The 18,630-nt window shown below is 51.3% G+C and overlaps 1 protein-coding gene and 1 long non-coding RNA gene across 7 annotated transcripts in view; both read left to right on the top strand.

Annotated features, from left to right (window-relative positions):
- The window catches only part of PDE8A (phosphodiesterase 8A), a 143,416-nt gene that overhangs the window by 98,775 nt on the left and 26,011 nt on the right, over nt 1–18,630 (top strand). For 5 of the 6 annotated variants that reach the window (XM_045899328.3, XM_064569828.1, XM_045899327.3 and 2 more), the window contains 8 exons: nt 3,123–3,211; nt 5,021–5,072; nt 5,174–5,216; nt 12,060–12,137; nt 16,277–16,347; nt 16,620–16,784; nt 18,078–18,126; nt 18,343–18,478. In XM_045899328.3, the coding sequence (XP_045755284.1) occupies nt 3,123–3,211; nt 5,021–5,072; nt 5,174–5,216; nt 12,060–12,137; nt 16,277–16,347; nt 16,620–16,784; nt 18,078–18,126; nt 18,343–18,478 (683 nt within the window). Of the gene's footprint in view, nt 1–3,122; nt 3,212–5,020; nt 5,073–5,173; nt 5,217–12,059; nt 12,138–13,886; nt 13,967–16,276; nt 16,348–16,619; nt 16,785–18,077; nt 18,127–18,342; nt 18,479–18,630 lie in introns of all 6 variants that reach the window. The other variant, XM_064569829.1, reaches the window with a different exon arrangement.
- Nucleotides 5,224–11,876, top strand: LOC135361519 (uncharacterized). Its single transcript, XR_010404809.1, has 2 exons — nt 5,224–9,963; nt 10,355–11,876. It is a non-coding gene; the product is annotated as an uncharacterized LOC135361519 (long non-coding RNA).

Raw genomic sequence — 18,630 nt, 5'->3', positions numbered from 1 at the left:
ACCAGAATGGGGACCCAGGCAGTGGTTAGGTGACGGGCGGGGGCTTCAGAGGGTCAGAGCTCAGGTGTGCCACTTGGGGGCGGAGAAGAAATTCTGATGTTCAGAGAGCCTGGCAAACACGGCTCTCCACAAACCCCCTCCACCTGTTGTTCTCAGCCTGCGGCTCCTCTCCGGGGTACATCGCTACTATGACATGACCTTGATCTTCAGCCTCCACGCTCATATGCTGCTTTGCATCCCCATGTATATCCTTCCCGATTCCCTCCCTTTCCTCATCCCCAAGACTTCTCTGGCAAGGCTCTAGAACCCATGCTCTCCTCTTCTCACGCACCAGGGGCTCTTCCCTTGCAAATCGTGTCTCGTAGGTGCCGAGTAAATGTCGGGGGCTCGATGCCGGCCTGTAATCATGACGTTTGGCTGCAGAGCCCTCTAGCTTTTAGAAACTTGGAGCTCCCGTGGTGCCTCTACTTTCCTCCCTCACAGGCTCCCCTCTTCTCCCGACTCTTCTTCACGTTTCCTCCCGGGTTTACCAGGGTTCTTCGTCCCTGCTGTGTTCCTCAGAAAGCTCCTTGTTAGCTGCTCTGCATAGATGACCCACTCCTCCCCACTTTTAGCCCCAGCTGCTCTCCAAGGTCTCGTGCAACTTCCTGGCATCATCTTGAAATCACCTTGTCTAACAGCGACTTTTCTCTCATCCCCATTAACCAAAAAACCCATGCTCTCCAGCCTCTGCCATCTCTGCTTGTTGGCTGGCCTCACACTTGCCTGGGCTTCCATTCCTGGAATGGTTTTACTTCCTCTCTACCCTTCAGTGTCCAGGGGGCCTCCTTCCCTGCCCTGGGCTGTGGTGGCTGAATCCAGTCAGGGCCCTTTGCCCTGGGACCTCCACCTCCAGTCAGCACACTCGATGCTCCCCAGGGGTTAGTCTGATCACACCGCTCCCCCAGCGTAGAGTTCACATCCCTTGGCCTGGCTACAGGGATTCTACACTCTGACCTTGGCCTACCTTTTCCATTCGGGGAACAAAAGCCCCAGTGTCCCTTGACCGTTGACCATGTGCAGGCCCTGTGCAAGCCCTGGGGCCAGAGCAGCCCGATGACTGGGCGCCCAGAGCGGGCTGTCTCAGCAGAGAAGCCCAGCTCGGTGCTTAGCCTGCCCCAGAACAGAAGCGGGGTGTGGGCCTTAGTACAGTTCTGAGGGGACCCGGCCCGGGGAGACCTGTGCAAAACCCCCTGGGCCGGAAACAGGCCATTTACTGAATGTTTGCTATGTGTCCGACTTCGCTCAGACTTTCTGTGCATTACCAGATGTGATCTTCATAATCGCATTCTAAGGTAGTACTCTGTTATTCTTAAGAACTAAAACTCATGTATTTATAATAGGTCAGTATTTTTGATAAGAAATATGATCTGTGGTAAGTAAGAAGTTCTTGTTTCTGTTAGTGACTGGGGAACTTACAGGCCCAGCTGTTCCCCAAGCAGAGGCACTGGCTCAGTTTCCCTGATCCTCAGCTGCACCACTGAGCCCTGGCTGAACTGGCTTCTTAGTCCCCTGCTTGGGATCTGGCGGCTGCTCACGTCTATGCAGAAAGGATTGGAGAAGGTCCTGCATGTGTATTTTAAAGTGCTGATTGATGGATGGACTGAACCGGTCTCCCATTTTTCTCCCTCTCTTTTGTATAACAGCGCTATTGAGAGAATTCTCCATTGAGAATAATTGAGAATTCACATACTATACAATTCGCCCATTTAAAGTCTACAGTTCACTGGTGTCTGGTCTATTCACAGAGTTTTGCAAACATCACCACAACCAATTTCCCCCATTTCTCTGGATAGTGAGCTTCAGAAGTAAGTCTCGTACCTATCTGCGGCAGCCTCCTGCGGCGGATACGTGGGCTGTGCATACGGAAGGCAGGCGGTAGCTTCCTGCCTCGGAACCCCTGTTTGGCCCTTGCCTGGCACAGGCCAGTCTCCCCTCAGAACTGCAGTGCGTAAGACCCTCACCTCCCTTCTGCTCGGGGCCAGTAAGCACGGAGCTGGGCTCTCGGGCTGTCTCATACTTTAGTCCTTCCTTGGCACACAGTGTTTTCAGAAGTACACCGGGGAGCGTCAGGAACCATCCTTTGCTTCTGTCAGAATGTCCTGGCTTCTGCTGCATCCACTTTCGTAGAGGAGCCTGAAGGGGAGATTCTCCTGTTGGCATTTGCATGCAGGTTGCCAGGCTGGAAGCATGGAAGATTCCAGAACGGACCCTGTGTAAGGGTCTGGACAGGAGATTTGAGCTAGCCACCGAGGCTGCCGTGGTGGTCTGCTTCCTGCCTCGGTCAGCCCCAGGTCCTAAGGGATCTAGAAGGTCAGGAAGGTTAGGGAACACCCTAAGAGTTGAGTGTCCTGCAGTGGATTTTAGGGCTATTTCTAGCTGAAGCATGTTTTAGGTGGTGACAAAACCCAGCTCCGTCCCAGGCTTCTCTGCACTTCCCAAGAGTAGGGGTACCACCCCCAGCCCCCGTTCTCACTGTGGTCATGGCCTGCGCACACCTCCTCTTGCAGACTGTGGTTTCACTCGGATCCATGCGTATTCTGTCTGATCGTGAGGGCGCGGCTGATGTAGCTGTGGCCCTGGCTTTTAAGGTCTCACCGATTTCTCCTCCCTGAGTCCGGACCTGTCTGTGCTCCTCCTCCACCTCCCTCACATGTCCCAGAGGGTGGAAGCAGGCCACTGGGCTAGTGGCAGCAGAGGTGGCCCCTCCTCTGCCCCTGTCCCGAGGTTTGCCGCCTCCCAGATGCAGGGGCAGAGGCCATGCCACTCCTCCACTGCAGCAGGCAGGGGCTCGGAGAGTGCGAGGAGCCTGGGTGCTGCAGCCGGGGAGCATTCTTCACTCGTGGGCCCAGGCCCTCTTTTGCCAGCAGACAGCCCCTGAAAACCTGTGACCACTCACACCGTGGCGAGCTGGCGTTTGGACTTGGGAAAGGGTCACATACCCAAAATTGTGTTTGTGGTTGGGGTAGTTTTTTATCCTAATTGCTTTAGCCGTGGTAAATGAATCAGAACCTGAAGTGGAAGATGTTCTTGGGTTTATGTTTTGAATGCACGGTATAATGATGCTTACATTCCATTTATAGGAGTGGCAAGGAATCTACCACGCCAAAAAGAAAAATGGAGATAATGTGCAACAAAATGTGAAGATAATACCTGTCATTGGACAGGGAGGGTAAGTGGAAAAACCAGGTACTCCAGTCAACATGCCATGTTTGGCTTAGTGCAAAATTTGCTCTGAATACTTCAGTAAGCTAAGAACTGCATGCAGATATTTAAAAGAAAGACTTGTCACAAGGTCAGGTGTCATCAGAGAACAGCCTTCCAGGTTACAGCATCTTCATGGCTGCAGCCTAACACCATCCCCCCACCCCCCGCCACCGCCCCCAGCTTGCGGCCCAGAGCCACCAGGCTCCAGACGGTCTTGCTTCCGCTGCATGGACCAAGAGAGACTGAAGTATTCCCATTAGAATGTCACGTTATTAAGCTGTGTGGTAAGAACACTGACTGGTAGACTCCCTATCTTTAAAAGATTTTTAGCTAATATGAAAGCCTGTGTATTATTTCTGCGTAAACCTATCAGACTAGATAAAGGTATTTAAAATCCTCCCATTTATAGCAACTCTCATATAAAACAGATGTGACTACAGGGCGCCTGGGTGGCTCAGTTGGTTGGGCGACTGCCTTCGGCTCAGGTCATGATCCTGGAGTCCCGGGATCGAGTCCCGCATCGGGCTCCCTGCTCGGCAGGGAGTCTGCTTCTCCCTCTGACCCTTCTCCCTCTCATGCTCTCTGTCTCTCATTCTCTCTCTCTCAAATAAATAAATAAAATCTTTAAAAAAAAAAAAAAAAACAGATGTGACTACAGATTGCAAAGTATTATATATCAGGAGCCTAAAAATTTCATATGGTTTGTCTCAGAATCTATCTTAAATAATATGAACAATGGGAACTTATGAATATGAATTACAGGACACCCAACAATAAAATATGCAACTGTTAGAAATGATCATAGAAAATTAAGTGGTAAGGAAAAATGCTGAAGATAAACACAAAAATCAGACTGTAAAATCATACCTAGTGTATGATCACTCTCCTAAAAAGGAAGGAAAGAAAAGAGCAGGAGGAGATGTGGCAGTGGTGGTAACAGCAGGTGCTGCCATTTCTCGAGCTCGTCCCTCAGTGGGCAGGCTCTCGGTGCCCTCCTAAGCGCACACTGTGGCCTGGGCACTGTGATCATCTCCATTTTACAGATGAGGAAACTGAGGCCCGAGGCGGGAGGTTTCTGGCCCAGGGTCCGCCGCCGGCACTGGGCGGAGCGGGGCCGCCGAGCTGACTGCAGGGCCCCCTGTTTTGCTGCCCGTTGGCAATGGCCTCAGGGAGGTGGGTCTGTGTGGGCTCTCTGTCCCGATCTTTGCCTTTTTATGTCCTTCTCCAAATTTTTTTTTGCGATCAGTAGAGGGCTTTGACGATCCAGGGGAAAAACTGGAAAAGTGGAAGGCCCAGTAGGTGAGTGAGGAGTCCAGTTGGCAGTGCGTGGTTGTAGACCCCCCGCTGGTGAGCTCAGTGTGGCCTGTGGTGCCGCCCTGAATGGCCATGAGTGCGGCGTCCACTGGAACCTGAGGAGGAACGTCCGTACAAAGGGCTGTGAAAATGAAAACATGCTAAGGAATGAAAGGCTTTTGGTTGGTTAACATGCAGTCCATTGTTTAAAACACCAGTATTTTTTATTGTATGTTGTGACGACTTGGAAGAATTGTGTTGTTTTCACTGAAGAGTCCACTTCTGTTCGGCACAGACACCAGAGGATGCTTGTAGACTCTCGCCTTTTTATTGGTGGCCTTGGCCACAAACAATAGAAATGCTCCCCTCAGAGCATTTTGTAGACTGTGAAAGAGAGATGCTCTTTCATAATAAAAATTAGCTGCATACCCCTCAGACTAGGGAGCCAGGAGAGAAATAACGCCTTGTTTTCTACTTGCAGAAAAATTAGACACTATGTGTCCATTATCAGAGTGTGCAATGGCAGCAATAAGGTAGGTAAGGGGAGCCCTGGGGACCCCAGGGGTGCCCAGCAAGATTCCCCCGATTGCGTGACTAGACAATCAGAACTAATGGCTTTTACATTCATTTTTAGGCTGAGAAAATAACTGAATGTGTTCAGTCTGACACTCATACAGGTATGGTGCTCCACGTTCATTCTTAGGGGTCATCAGGCTTGTGGAAAAGATAAAACCAGGCCCTTACTCTGCCGAGCTCGCCTTGTGCACCGGGGGGACTGTATCTTCCCAGCACCGCGGCAGCGTGTCTCTCCCTAACTGCCCAGTATGGTTGATGAGCCGAAGGGCCTGAGCACTCATGGGCATTCTGACAGGCGTCCTGGGGTGGGTCTCAGCCTCTGGGGGGAGAACTGGTCGCCTCAGATTCATGAACTTGCATCAAGAGGTGTGGAGGGAAGAGTGACTTGTTGGCCCCACCTGCACTTGACGAGGCAGCAGTGCTGAGTGTCAGACTACAGACAGTACTCGAGCAGGACATCTTCACCCCCTGACCGTAGTCCCCTGCAGCCCATGGGGCGGTAGCTGGACCCCATCAGACTTGGCTCACCTCATATCTGTCCCCTGTTGTGCCTCAGACACCACCCACTCACTCGTCCCCACGTCCGTGTTCCCGCGCATGTTTTTCCCTGGCCCGGAATTGCCCGTTTCCCTCAAGCATGTGCGGGGGCCTCAGCTAGCCGCCTTCCTCCTCAGGCGGTCGCCGGTGAGAGGCCGGCCTGTGATGGTGCCGAGCTTCTGGAGCTCCACGCCCGAGGCTCTGCGTCACACCCAAGGAGCCTCCATCCCTCGGCTGTTAGGGACGTGCTCGCTGCAGTACCAGAACATCATTCGTTCATTCCGGGAATGCGTCCCTTGTGTTTTTCTGAGCATTTACTGTGCATAAAACACCCTGCCAAGTGCTTAAATGACAGCATATTTAATTGAAGCCTTGCAGTGAACCAGTGGGGTAGACATTTTGTGGCTGAAGGTCCCTTTTTACGGGTAAGGAAACTGCAGGGCCGATTCGCCCAAGGATTGTCCGTGTAGGACACAGAGCTGGCATTGGAATGCTGACGGCCCGCTCCAAAGCTCGGAAGCACACACTGGGCAGCTCCCTGCGGGGGCAGGCAGGGCTTTGACCTGGAAAGAAGAGCGACTGTCCACAGGGGACAGAGCAGTGATAAGAAGTGAGGAGTAGTGGGTGGGAAAGGGCTAGTGGTACCATGATGACCTAGAGGGGAAGGTTCCAGTTAGGGGAGGTAGACTCGACCAAGGAGAGGGGTGTGGGAGGAAAGCATCCCAGAAATAAAAACAGTCCTAGAAGAGGGAAAGGTCAGAGCATGTTTGAGAAAGAGCAGGAATAAAATTTGATCAGCGTGGAAAGGGGAGTTGGGATTGTGAAGGATCCCTGGATGCCAGGTAGGAGATGAGGATTTTCATCTGTAGGCAGTGGGAGTCTGAGGACTTTTGAGCAGGGAGTGGTGTGCTGACTTCTGAGCTCTTAAGAACCTCGTAGAGCAGTGTGGAGCAGAGATTCCGTAGGAGGAGGGACCAGAGACAGGCATACCAATAATGCTGCAGGCTAGAGGAGAGAAAGCAATGGCCACGGCATTGCAAGGTGCTGACAGGAGGAAAAGAGGGGAGTGGATGGATGGTGGTGGGACCAGAGAGAGGGAGGCAGGAAGGAGTCATCGGAGAGGCAGTTTGTAGGTCTGGAGATGCGGGGCATGGCCCTAGGGCTGGGCAGGATGGATTTGGAAAGTGTTCCTCGTGAGGTCTGGGGTTTGTGTGTTCACTCATCTCTTCGCTCTTTCTACCACTTTCTGTTGCATACCGGCGCCCTTGTCCCTGTGTTCTGTAAAGAGGTGGGGCCTGGAGATGTAAACTTGCTGGCCAGCAAAGCATTCACAAGTAACTTAGGTGTGGACGTGACGAAGTGGAGCCCAGGGGGGTACGGGGGGGCACAGGCTTCGAGGTTACTGAGGAAGACATGGCAGGGCAGGAGCAGGGAAGGCAGTTCCTGGAGACCCACGGGCACTGGGCTCAGAGAGGGAGCGGGGAGCCGGAATGAGTTACTGAAGTCGGGGAAGGGAGAAGGGGAAGCGTGGATCATGGTCCCAACCGGCCACACACACACAGGAGGGCAGAGGCAGAGGCCGAGAGGGACCTTGGCTCTTGCATCCCAGAACACACTTATGACCTGTGGAAATGCAGGGTCAGGAGGGCCAAACTGTAGGACCGGAGGGGTCAGGATGGGGGCCACACATGTAGGCCTCTGCCAGGACAGTGACCCTTACACTGCAAGATCATGGGGTGCCTTTACTTGGATTTTTTTTTTTTTCTTCCGGAAGAGCCCTGTGAAGTAGGCCTGGCTGTTATTAAGACCTCTTTATTACAGAGAAGGAAACTCGGTTTCTGAGGGTCAGAAGGCTTCAGTGCCACCTCAGTGTCGGGCAGAGTCAGTGACACAGTGCTCGGTGTTAGGCAAGGAAGGACTCCCTTCCTTGGAGGGACGGCTGGGCCGTTCTGTTAGCCCACTTTGTGATCAGTGCCCACTGTGGAGTCTTCCCATCGCAGCCCGCTGAGCTGGCTGGCTGTCAGGTCTCCCTCCCGTCCCTGGCAGCATACCCACCTTGATGTCCCAAAGACTGCCAAATGTCTTGCCTTGGGAAGGCAGTGACGCTGTCGTAGGCCCCGGACCAGCCACAACCCTTGGTTTTACACACAGCACAAGCACTTCTAAAGCAGAAAAGGAGTTCCTCAAAGGAAATCGGGGGGCTCACAGTTGCACCAAAAAGCTTAAGAATCAGTCGGAGAAGAAGGGCAGGAATGACAGGAAGCTGGGCGGCCACCCCTTCTGTGGAAGGTGTGCCCTGGTGCCGCCACCAGCGTGGCAGAGTGGTTCCCCCACAGCCCTGCTGCCCTGCCCCACCAGACTCCGGCGGAAGCACTCATCCGGCTGGCCTGGGTCACTGTCCACTCTGTCGCTGACACAGAATGGAGCAGGGGGGGGGTCTCTCGCCTTCCCCCTTCTGTAGTGGCCGTCATGAGAAAGGGGATTCTGGGGGTCCAGGAAAATAATATGTTCCCAGCACCTGGCCCCTTTTTCCTGGCCTCTGTATTGTTTTCACATGATACTGAGTCTCAGCCAAGACACTCAGTGTGGCAGCTGTCCACTCTGTAAACCTGCAGGTGGTCTGGACCGAGCCCGGAACCTGGCTTCAGGCAGCCAGAGATGAACATGGGAGTTCACTGTCAGATGGACGGGGGCAATAATCTGCATAGACTGTCCTTTGTACCACAGGGGTGAACTGGGAAGCACTTCCCAGCAGTGATGACATGGTTGAGCCCGTGTCTGGGACAGAGGGAGGGGTCAGCCCAAGGACAGGAAGAGCATTCCTGGAGGGACGAGCTGCACGCACAAAGCCATCGAGACAGGCGAGGCTGAGTCAGACCAGCTTGGATTTCATCCTGTAAGCAGAGGAGGGCCGGGGAGTCTTTCCTTAAATAGGTAAATGAAAAGGGGTCCCTTCCAGTAAAGATAGTCATGGTGATGGTGTGGAGAAAAGAGGCAAAGAGACTGGATTCGGAGATACTTCGGTATAATCAGTCCTGGGAAGCAGCTCAGTATGAGGGATGAAGGGAAAACACTAGAGAATGTCCCCACAATTTCTAGCTTGACCACTGCATGATGTGAATGAAACTAAGAAGTACAGGAGAAAGAGCAGGTTTGTGCAGGGAGAATTCAGCGAGTTTAGATTTGAACTTGGTCCATCTAGGGTGCCTGGAACGGCCCTGTGGAGCTGTCCAGTGGCATACGGAGAGGCCAGGGCCATGGGGCAGTGCTCCTGGTGAGAGGAGGGGAGGGAGGCAAGAAGACAGCTCTGTGCATGGGAGCCCAGCAGTAGCAGACAGGGGATGTGGCAGTCATTCATGCAACCAGCATTCTGTGCACAGCCACCACGTGCCCGGCAGTGTGTCTCTCTGCTGGTGAGAAACCTGCAGTCTATGTTTCATGGGTAGGGGGCGGGGTAGCGCAGAGGATGAGGTGAGGGGCAGGAACAGCCTCCCCGGGAAGGTGACAAGTGGCAGGCCAGGCAGCATGGCCTGGGGCGTCAGCGTCTCTTACAGGTACTCCTGGGTGCTACAGGGTCGGGCCTGTGGACACAGGCCTCCTAGACCGCTGGCAGGACTTGGGGCGCTGCTCTGCATCTGGAGCAGGCAAGCTTTCTCCGGCAGTGGAGGTAGAGAGGCCAGGGAGGAGGAGGACTGACCAGGAGCTGGCTTTTGGGAGGTCGGTGGTCCCAGGGCAGAGCAAGCATTCCATATAATGCTTGAACTGTTGGGAGGGTCCCGGAAAGTTCTCTGAAAGTCTGCTGTGTTCCCGGCAAGTCCTGCCGGACACCCAGTTCTCGGCTTCCCCATCTTCTCCTTCCAGAGCACCCGTTGCTGTAGGAATGGAGGCAACTGCTGTTCACATGAATGCCTGCCATCCTCACTGCCGCTCCCCGTTCCCTGGATTTACTGCTCAAGCGGTGGGTGGTGTGGAAGGATCACGTTTGATGCAACAGGAAATCGAGAGCAGAGAGCTGAAGTCACAGGTGGTGCTGAGCCCACGCCCTGGTATTTGGAGGCCTACTAGCCTTCTGTCCATTAATAGGCCAGGTGCCTCGAGCACTCCATATTTGTGGTGCACTCACTAGGTGAGAGGGCCTGGACTCGTGCTCCTTCAGGGCTTGCCGTCATCCCCCAGTGGTCCCCGAGTCAGCTTCTGAGAGTCGGCCCCCCCCCAGCAGGTGCAAGCTGTTTGAGATTGGTCTACACGATGCTGCCAGGCTCCAGCGGGGAGCAGGGACCTCACTGAGGCTCTTGGGAGCAGGAAGATGGAGTATGTACATAGCGATAAAATAACTTTGAAACGTTCGGTACAAATGAGAGCCTGGAAAGCCTGCTTCTCTCCTTCCACTTTTGCCATATTCTGGTCCTTGGTGCACGCAGTGCATTTCCTTCTCTGCAGCCACATCTCCACAGGCACAAGCAGCTTCCTCCTCCTGGAAATGCCGCCGCCTCTTCGTGGCTCCGTGTACAAAACCTAACTTACCTGCTCTCTGCCCCCCTTTCCCAGAGGAAAACCTGCCTTTTCTCCTCGGGACTCCTTCTGCCCTTCAAAGCTATTACTGTACCTCCTAGTTCACCTGCCTTTGTTTCCCTCCATCCCAGCCTGATTGTGGACCTGGACCATACCTTATTTGTCTTTGTATCCCTAATGCCTGGTGTAGGTCCCGGCACAGGGGAGGTGCCCAGTGACTGTCTGTGGATGGCTACAAGGGAGAAGCATGCGAGAGCCACCTCGTATGTTCAGTGCCGTCTTACCAGGTGGCTGTGGGGATGTAACCTCCATGGAGCTCAGAGGAAGGAGACAGGCCAGGGTCTGTTTCTGGCTGGAGGGGGGTGGGGGGATGTTCCACTTTGAGGGAGTGAGCATCTGGACAGAATACGGCGGGACTGTCCTGTCCTTGACTGGCAGCCAGGAAGCAGATCGGTTTGAGCTGCAGTACTTTGACCCATGCTGCCCACAGAGAATGGAATGAAGGGGACAAGATTGGGGACTGTGGTACCAGTGAGGGAGGCTGTCATTCTAATCCAGAGGAGGATGGTGAGTGTCTGAGCTAGGACAGGGACAGAGCAGGAGTAGATTGAAGACCTAGTTAGGAGATAAAATGTGTAGATTGAGCTGGGCAGTTGAGGGAGAAGAAGGGAGAAGTGTATGACTTGTTTCCAACTTCAGCAGATCTGGGGGAAGATGATGAGTGCACTGGAAGTGCCTGGGGTGTCCGACGGGAGGGGGCTGGTGGCCAGTTGAGATAGGAGTCTGGCTCTCAGGAGAAGCCTGGGATGAGACAGCAACACAGCAGCTAGTTAAAGCTGCAAGAAGAAATGAGATCTCCCAAGGAGATGCATTGTCTGGGAAGACCAGAAGAGCTAAGGACAAAACCTTGGGATCAAGGAGAGGGGAACCATGAAGAGGGGGGCTGAGGAAGAGGGAAGTTAGGAAGGAAGAGTAAAGGGACAGATGGAGAACCAGGAGTTTCCAGAAAGACTGGTCAGTGTGTCTAGTACCATAGTCAAGTCAGGTAAGAACTGAACTGTTTCCTTCCGATGTAGCAACAAGGAGCTGAGCAGATGTAGACCACGGGTGGGAGGCTCAGCGAGCGCGCCGGCTCGGTGATTGCTCATCAGCAGGGCAGTTCCCGGTTTCGATGTCTGTGAGATGGGGACAGGTTGGAGAGGCTCAGCAGTATGTGTAACACCCAGCAGGTGCCCAGAGGAGGGGGCTGGAAGGAAAGTCAGCTCTGCCTTGTCATTGATTGGCATGGGGTCAGGGGGAGAGAGGAGTCAAAGACAGCCCCTCTTGGGAGCCTGGAAGAGCAGTGGCCCCGCTCACAGGAAGTGGGGGCAGCGGGGAGAAAGACAAACTGTCATTTGAAATAGACTCCAAACTAGTGTTCCCTATACCATGCTTGAAAAGAGAGATACATTCTTCCCTGGGACATTTTAAAATGTGTACTGTTAAAAAAAAATTTTTTTTCCCTTTGGGGCAAGGATGGGTGACAATCAAAATTTTTTCACCATTTTACTTGATTATATAGAAGTGTAATAGGAAAAATTTTCCTGAGTTGATTTCTTCTAGTTTTTACTTTACATCACAGGACTCTGTAATTATGTAATCTGGAACCTGTAAAGCACTTGTTTATGACTGTACCAGTTGGGACATTCTGAGAAAGTCACCCCCCCCCCCCCCACTTAAAACCTCATTGGTCAAACAAAGTCATCATCTCTGGGCACTCTGTTGATTTTTGTGTCTTCTTAATTGGTGTTCTAAATCATAAATTTTGTTATTTAAAAATTTTAGATCTGTAATTTTCCTAATACGTTGTTAAAATCCTTTTGAAGAGGTGATTTATAGTTTAATTGTTTCCACAGATCATCAGTCAGGCAAACATAAAGACAGAAGGAAAAGCTCACTAGATGTCAGAACTCTTGCTTCTCGAACAAGCGAAGGTAGGTGACAAAGACAAGGAGAAAATGTTGGACACGTGAATACCTGACATCCGTCCCCAGTCTCCTCTCCGGGTCACTGCCCCCCTCCAGTTCAAGACCGGGGAGGGGACCCTCTAGCAACCTGTGTCCATTTCCCCCTCCTCCGACTCCTGCCAGTGGGCTCCATTCTCAGCCTTTTGATGGAGTTAGGGAATAAAGAAAAACACATACATTTTACTATCCATCCTATAGTTGATTTTCTAAACTGTTAACAGCAGAGGATGTCAGTTTATCTGCTGTAATTGTATGGGTAATACATAATGCATTTGGAAATTCTTCATATATTCCATTGTGTGTTGCAGTTTGCCATGGAAACTTAACCTTTTGGTGGGGAGGTGAGCTGCATGTGGGCACGTGAAAGACTCTTACTAAGCAAATACTAAGTTTTAATTGGAAAATAATTTTTAAGATTACGTAGATATGTGGCCTGAATGATCTAGTAGTATTTAAAATGTGATGAAAATTACTAATACCGTATGGAGGCAAATATCACTGCTAGCTGTGTGCTTTCTTTGACCCAGAGATGAATGGGGAAGCATAAGGAGTTGGTTGGTACTAGATAAAAAGCCACAACTTTCCAGGGCAGTGGCAACTCAGATGAGACAACGGAGATCCGGTGCCCTCAGGTTTGTTGTGAGGCTCAGAAAACACTGGAGATCCTGCACAGACCCCACCCTGCTGCGAGGGGAGCGGTGTGGTGTCACAGGCCAGAGCATGGGCTTTGGCCTCAGAGTGACCTTGATTCCAGTCCCAAGGTCATCTACTTCGTGTGCAACCTTGGCGGTAGACTTCTGTGCTTCCCTTTCATCACCGTGAAATGGGGACAGTTATCCTGTGCACGGAGGGCTATGCCCGTGCACCCCCATGGTCCTCGGGCAGAGGGGGCAGGGACAGGGTCACCCTTCCCCACAACGGTCTTCCTCCCATGCTCTTACTAATATTTGTCCTTAGGCTGACTTGGTCCATTTCTGTATTTTTAAGAGGTAAACGTTTTTCTTTAATAGTTTGGGGTTTTATTTTTATTTTTTTAAAAGATTATTTGAGAGAGAGGGAGGGAGGGAGCTGGAGTGGGGGGTGGCAGAGGGAGAAGGAGAGGGAGAATCCACAAGCCGACTCCTCGGCTGAGCGCAGAGCCCGACTCAGGGCTCCATCCCAGGACCCTCAGATCATGACCTGAGCCGAAATCAAGAGTGGGCCGCCCAGCCGCGCAGCCACTGAGGCTCTGCATGTCTCTGGTTTTTTATCACTATTTTTAACTGAGTTTAGTTTACCCACAGTGAAATTCAGGTATTAAGTGTTCGGTTCTGTGAGTTTGGACAGTTCCATGAGCTCGGGTAACCACCATCCAAAGCAGATACAGAAACCACGCACGCACGCATGCATGCACTCACACACCTTGTACCACATCGAGGCAGCCCCTAGATTTCCAGCCCTGTAAGGCTGTCTGGCCTCTTCTTGTGCTTCGAAGACATGGAACCATACAGCCTGCACGCCCGGCGTCTGACTTCTTTCCCTCAGTGTTCTTGAGATCCCTCTGTGTGGTTAGACGTGCCAGGAGTTCGTCCTTTCTACTGCGTGCAGTCCCCTGCTGGAGGGATGTGCTGCCCTTGATCCATTCTCTCATTCATGGGCATCTGTGTTCTCTTCCCACTTTGGGGCTGGTAAGAGTAAGGCTGCATGAATGTTCTTATGCGTTCCTGTCCTACCTAGAAGTGGAATTGCTGGCCTCTGGGCAGCTGCAGACGTCTGTCCACAAGGTGTTGTCCCACGTTCCTGCCCACTGCTGATGTGTGAGTAGTCCCGTTGCTTTGCAACCTCCCACACTTGGGTATCTCGGCATTTCAGCCATCCTGGTGGATATGGTTTTAATTTTAATTTTCCTGATGATGAATGAAGTGGAGTACCCCTTTCATCTGTTTACGGACCATTTGGACGTTCTCTTTTGAAGTGCTGTTCAGATATCTTGCCTGTTTTTATAATCGGGCTGTTTATCTCACTGGTTTGTAGGAATTCTTTATATATTCTAGATATGGATCCTGTTGGATTACATGCATCACAAATATATTTTGTTAGTCTCTGGTTTGCTTTTCACTCTCTTGATGGTCCTTAATGTGAACAGGAGTTCTTAATTTTAATAAAGCTCATTTTATCAATGTTTTCTATTATAAGCTGGTGCTTTTTTGTGTCCTGTTCAAGAAATCTTTCTCTCGCCCAAGGTCAAGATATTCACCTGTGTTTTCTTGGAGAAGCTTTATTTTATCTTTCACCTTAGGTCTGTGATTCATTTCAAATTAATTTTTATATCTGGTGAGGATAGGGATCAAGGATGAATTTTCCCCCCACGTGGAAGTCCAGTTGGCCCACCACCATATTGAGAAAACCATTTTTTTTGCAGCAGCGCCATTATTGTAATCAGGTGACTATAAATATATGGTCATTTTCTGGACTCTTCGGTTTTCCTTGTTCTGTCGGTCTGCACGTGCACCAATACCACTATTGATTGCCACATCCTCTCCAGTAAGCCTTCTTACCTCGTAGCGTAAAGTTGTTCTTCACGATTGTCTTTGCCATCCTAGGCCCTCTGTGTTTCCATACAGCAGTTAGCATCAGCTTGTTAGCTCACTCACACACACGCACACACACACGCCACCTCCTGGGCTTGCATCTGGGAGTGTCTTGAATCTATAGATGGGTTTAGGGGAAATGGAAATCTCAATGATACTGAATCTTTCAAACCATGGATGCCTTCTGTGTCTCCCTTCAGGTGGCTTTTGTTTTCTCTCAGCAGCGTTTTGCATTTTCAGTGTGTAAATCCTACACATCTTTTCTTACATATATTCCTAAATATTGGTGGGTTTGGTGCTTTCATAATAGTGTTTTGTATTTCAATTTCTAATTGTTTGTTGCTAGTTTATAGAACTAGAGCTGGCCTTGTACCCGGTAACCTTGATAAACTTGCTCGTTGGTTGTCAGAGTAGTATTTATAAATTCCTTTGGACTTTCTGCACATAAGGCAGCCTTTATGCCCTGTAGTTCTTCTTCTTACTTTATTTATACTGGTTTCATTTTTTATAAGCATATGTCACTTTCATGACATTTTTTAAATGAGAACAGGTCCTCTTATGATTAGTGATAAAACAGTGGATTTTATTTTTGGTTTAATGACCTCATTGGGTAGAATGGAAAGTTGGCAACCATATGCTGGTCACCAAAATCAGATGTAAGGAGTGTTGTGGGTCCCCAAAATTTAAAGTACCTAAGAGCCCCTGAGTTGGTTCATCTTGCCCCGTGCTTCTCCTTAGACCTCAGTTTGGTGAACCAAGGCTGATGTATCAGGCTGTGGAACAGTCTGTGGTAAACAGCATTTGGCCTGACAGTGGGGCTTTCAGGGAGACACACAGAACTCTATGTGTATGTTTTTTTCCTGCCTGCACACTGCCCGGCCTTCACTTTACCCCAGAGGAACCGTATCTTGACAGGAGCACCAGAACATGAACAAACTTCAGACAGAGCCCAAGAGTTGCCTCCTGTCTCATGTGAGGGGTTTCCCTCATTGATGTAGATTAAGCATCACTGTGGAGAGCACCAAAAGCTGCCTTGAGAAATTTAAACAAAAACTCATGTATTTCGGTTAAGGGGGAATTGTGTTTATTGCTCCTGACATATATAAGACAAAGAGCTTGTGTGGCATTGTCTTCCAGAACATTTTTGCTCCTAGATAGCGGCAAACTGAATATTAAAAGCCTTATTGTTATAAACGCAGAAAGAGGCTAACTGTTTGGCCTTGACTTGCTAGATTGTTTCCTCTGTTTTTTCTCTGGCCTGTGACATCAGAAGTCCAGTCTGGGGGGGGCACGTGCATCCTAGTGCCTAGGACTGAAGGAAGCACAGTTGGTTCTGCCCGAACCCCAGGCTTGTTGGGATGGGGTGGCACTCGTTGTGGACACGCAGTTCCGGTCCTGCCCCTTCATCGTGCAGCTGGGCCCACGGAGGCCCTGGGGGAGGTGGGGGGAGCCAGGGAGGGCCCGGAGCCCTCAGCTGTCAACAGGTGCCTGGGGCCGTACATACTCTGATCTCTGCGTCATGTGGTCTCCCCACAGTTGGCAGCCAGAGGCGACACTCCTCCATGGCCCGGATACATTCCATGACGATCGAGGCGCCCATCACCAAGGTGGAGCAGTTTGTGGACGGTCTCCACCAAGCCCGCACAGAAGGCCCTGGCTCTCGGGGTTGAGTGTTTCTAGTGAGAGGAAACAGGCCTGCAACGACGATAATGCTCTCCTAGTTGTAGGAAGTGGCCCTCTCTAAAGAGAGAGGGTGTGGGACTTGAACACTGAGGCTAGTCTTAAGTTAGCCTGGAGCACTGTGGCCAGCCTGCCCCTCTGGATCGCTCTCCCACTGTTTGTAAGGTTATGAAACTCAAGTCTTCTTTCCATGTTGTAGGTAATCAACATTATCAATGCTGCCCAGGAAAGCAGCCCCATGGCTGTGACGGAAGCCTTAGACCGTGTCCTGGAAATTCTAAGAACCACTGAATTATATTCACCACAGTTTGGTGCTAAGGATGATGATCCTCATGCCAATGACCTTGTTGGGGGCTTAATGTCTGTAAGTACATTTGACCAGGCTGCTGGCTAGAGTCTTCTGTTCTTGTCTGTTTTCCCAGAGGTTATTTGTTTATGGGCTGGCCTGCACCCTGCCATCACCCCGGCTCCACTGCTTTCTGGCCAGAGCCGTCACCCGCCCTGTTGCCTGCTGCCCAGGGAGACCTCAGCTCAAAGCAGAGAAGGGAAGAGCATATTCTAGACAGTCTGCTGGGCTGGGCTCTCCATTTTTGCTTAGGGATCCTATGAGGAATTTAAGCAAAACTTAATTATTTTAAAGATTTTGAAAACTAGGGCAGAAAAAAGTATATATATGAAATGTTTCCTACCAGCTGACGAACCAGAAAGACTACATATGTTTGAAGAGGCACCAGGGGATGGGGCACGGTTTCCTTCCAGAACATCCTGCACAGATTTGGTGGCTTCGGACCATGGGCTCTCAGGGGTCCTGGAGGCTTCCAGCCCATGTAGCAGAGTGGTCTCACAGGGGAAGAACAACTTTGTGGGAAACAAATCATTCTATCACTGTCCGTCACTTCTTGTCTTGGTCAGAAGTGAAATTCACCTCACCAGCACCAAAAAAAAAAACCCACAAAAACTCCCCTCTCCTCGCAGTGCCTGCTCTCTGAAGTTCACTTGGTTTCTTAAAAACAAGGTTTCAGGCAGTAATCTGCAGGGTGGGCGGTTCCCGGGGACGGTAATGTCAGACCATGATCCGGCCTATTTGAAGCAAAGGCACCTCCAGCTCGTCGGTGAGGGGTGAAGATGATGGGGGGTGGAGTGGGACCATTCCGTGGCGTGAGGGGGGGAAGAGAAGGAGGGTGGGAGGGAGGGGCTGCTAGGGGCTCGTGCAGTGGTCTGGGAGGGCTCTCACCCTGAGAGGCAGCAGGAGGGCTCAGGGTGTGTGCAAGGTCAGGAAGAATCCACTTTCCCAGAGGAAGCCGATGTCCACCGTGGCAAGGAGGGTGGCAAGAAAATGGTGGGGGAGGCTGGAGGGGAGAAGCCAGTTGTCCCTGAGACACCGAAGCAGCGCTGAGGACCCCGGCAGTGCTGGTCTCCGGGGCCTCAAGCAAGCTCACCCCGCTGGTGCGGCCCCTGAGCTTAGCCAGTTTTCCCGGCATCGATTTGTGTCCTCTGCGCCAGGTAACTGAGTCCAGTGGTTGCCCACAGGGGCACTCGGGGCGCCTTGGTGGAGAGGCTGCCCTCAGCTCTCCTCGGGGACCGACTGTCCCACCGTCTTCCAGAAGTGAGGAATAGTTATGACTTCTCTTTTTCTTGTTTCCTTGATTTTCATCAGGATGGTTTGCGAAGACTATCCGGGAATGAGTATGTTCTCTCAACAAAAAGTAAGTTTGAACTTTTTAATTTTTTGGAGCACTGACAATATTATGGTGACACCGAAATGATGAAAACAGGTGTTCCAGTCAGGTTTCCAGTTCATTTTTCTCATCAGTAACAAGTTTCTTGGTAGGTCCTAAAAACTGCACAAGGTAGCTGTCCCCCGAAGCAGTAAATACTGTAAAGCCTATTAACTTTGTTCTCCAAACCACATCCCTCTGCAGATCTTCAGCAGATGCCCAGCAGTATAAACGCCCCCATCTCCCTTCACGACGTCCCCCCACGGATAGCTCGGGCCATGGAAAACGAGGAGTACTGGGACTTTAATATATTTGAACTGGAGGCTGCCACACATAAAAGGTGAGTCCACGTGCAGCCTGGCAGACACACAGCTTAGCTCTGAGCGCCTCTGTGGAAAAAGCCATCCAAGGAGTGTGGTCCTTCCAGAGCCCGTGCCTGGTCAGGGAGGGAGGCTCTGGAAAGAGGAGCTGGGCAGCAGGTGCCCCTGACGG

Source organism: Mirounga angustirostris, unplaced genomic scaffold, assembly GCF_029215605.1.
Source record: "Mirounga angustirostris isolate CCGP_5_RB_7025 unplaced genomic scaffold, mMirAng1.0.hap1 SCAF_9, whole genome shotgun sequence".
NCBI classification, from domain to species: domain Eukaryota; kingdom Metazoa; phylum Chordata; class Mammalia; order Carnivora; family Phocidae; genus Mirounga; species Mirounga angustirostris.
This window is presented reverse-complemented; position numbering and strand designations above follow the sequence as displayed.